The sequence below is a fragment of the Amphimedon queenslandica genome, unplaced genomic scaffold (genome assembly GCF_000090795.2).
Source record: "Amphimedon queenslandica unplaced genomic scaffold, v1.1 AMPQUscaffold_2452_Cont25546, whole genome shotgun sequence".
Classification (NCBI taxonomy): domain Eukaryota; kingdom Metazoa; phylum Porifera; class Demospongiae; order Haplosclerida; family Niphatidae; genus Amphimedon; species Amphimedon queenslandica.
In genome coordinates, this window is record NW_003557213.1 from 1 (window position 1) to 1,297 (window position 1,297).

The following is a 1,297-nucleotide window of genomic DNA, read 5'->3' on the forward strand; positions in this document are numbered from 1 at the left end:
AGAATAAAAATGTTACTAAAAAGAGAAAAAGTAAGTTATAACCAAAAAGTCATACGGCCAACTTATCCATTATCACAATAATCACTTTTAGAATGTTGACAGGCAGACACTAATTGAGTCATTTTCTGGTGAGAAATTTTATCTGATTGAAGTCATTGCCTTCATACTCCAGTACTTGAAGGACCTGTTGATAGACCATCACTGTCGCGGTGTTACACCATTGAAGACAACAGATTTTGATTGGGTCATTACTGTACCTGCTATATGGGATGCAAGAGGAAAAAGAATGATGAGAGAAGCTGCTTATATGGTAAGGAGACTAATAAAATTTGAATTGTTCCATTATCATTGCCATAATTATAGGCTGGTCTTCTAACAGAGTCTAAAAGGATCAGTGAGTTCACTCCTATATCAAGTAGTCCTTTACCAGTACCAGATGAAGTTAATCCCGACATGCTTTCACTAGCATTAGAGCCTGAAGCTGCAGCTCTTTATAGCCAGGAAGCAGTAGCAGAGCAGATCAAAGGTCAGCCATTAGCAGCAGCTATCAGTCATCCAACAGAGTATATGGTGATTGATGCTGGAGGTGGTACAATAGATATCACTGCTCACGTTGAAGTAGATGGAGGCATTGTAGTCCAGAATGTACCTAGTGGCAATGCATGGGGTGGTACACAGGTTAATGAAGAGTTTTCTAAACTACTTCAGGAAATCATTAATGATCCTGGCTTCAAAAAATTTATTGCTTCAGGTGATTACACGAAAAATCAAGCTACACTAAATAAAATTGTATACAATGAGTTTGAAAAGCAAAAGGTGCTTTTTGGCCAAGGAAAAACACAAGAAATTGCAGTAGAACTTCAAATTAACTTCGTCAAATTTTATGAGAAAGCTCTTTATGAAGGAGTAAAGAAAATGAGTGGCATAGAATATGAAGATGACACACTTTACATTGGTAAAAGTGTCACAGAGTCTAAGCTGTTTGGTTCTGCTATCCAAGGCATTATTGATTGCACACTGTTAGCTATTGAAAAAATTGACAACAATACCAACACATTTTACCTGGTTGGTGCTTTTGGAGGGTGCAAATACATTCATGAAAAGGTCAGTCCTGCTATAGAAAGGTACTATCAGTCAAAAGGTCACACTGACACATGTTCTGTAATAGTACCTCCTACTCCTCACTTAGCTGTTGCTACTGGAGCTGCTATGTGGCGTAAGAAAATTCATCTCCTGAGACCCTTATACACCTTTATGTTACTCTTGTTCGTCCCATTCTCGAGTATGCCTCCCCAAT

The 1,297-nt window shown here is 38.2% G+C and overlaps 1 protein-coding gene across 1 annotated transcript; it reads left to right on the top strand.

Annotated features, from left to right (window-relative positions):
- Positions 1 to 9: 9 nt before the first annotated feature.
- LOC105316283 (heat shock 70 kDa protein 12A-like) lies at positions 10 to 1,216 on the top strand (the record flags this gene model as incomplete). Its single annotated transcript, XM_011411108.1, has 3 exons — positions 10 to 30; positions 92 to 253; positions 364 to 1,216. Coding segments are annotated over exons 1-3 (1,036 nt in total), but the record flags the coding sequence as incomplete, so codon positions are not given.
- Positions 1,217 to 1,297: the final 81 nt, after the last annotated feature.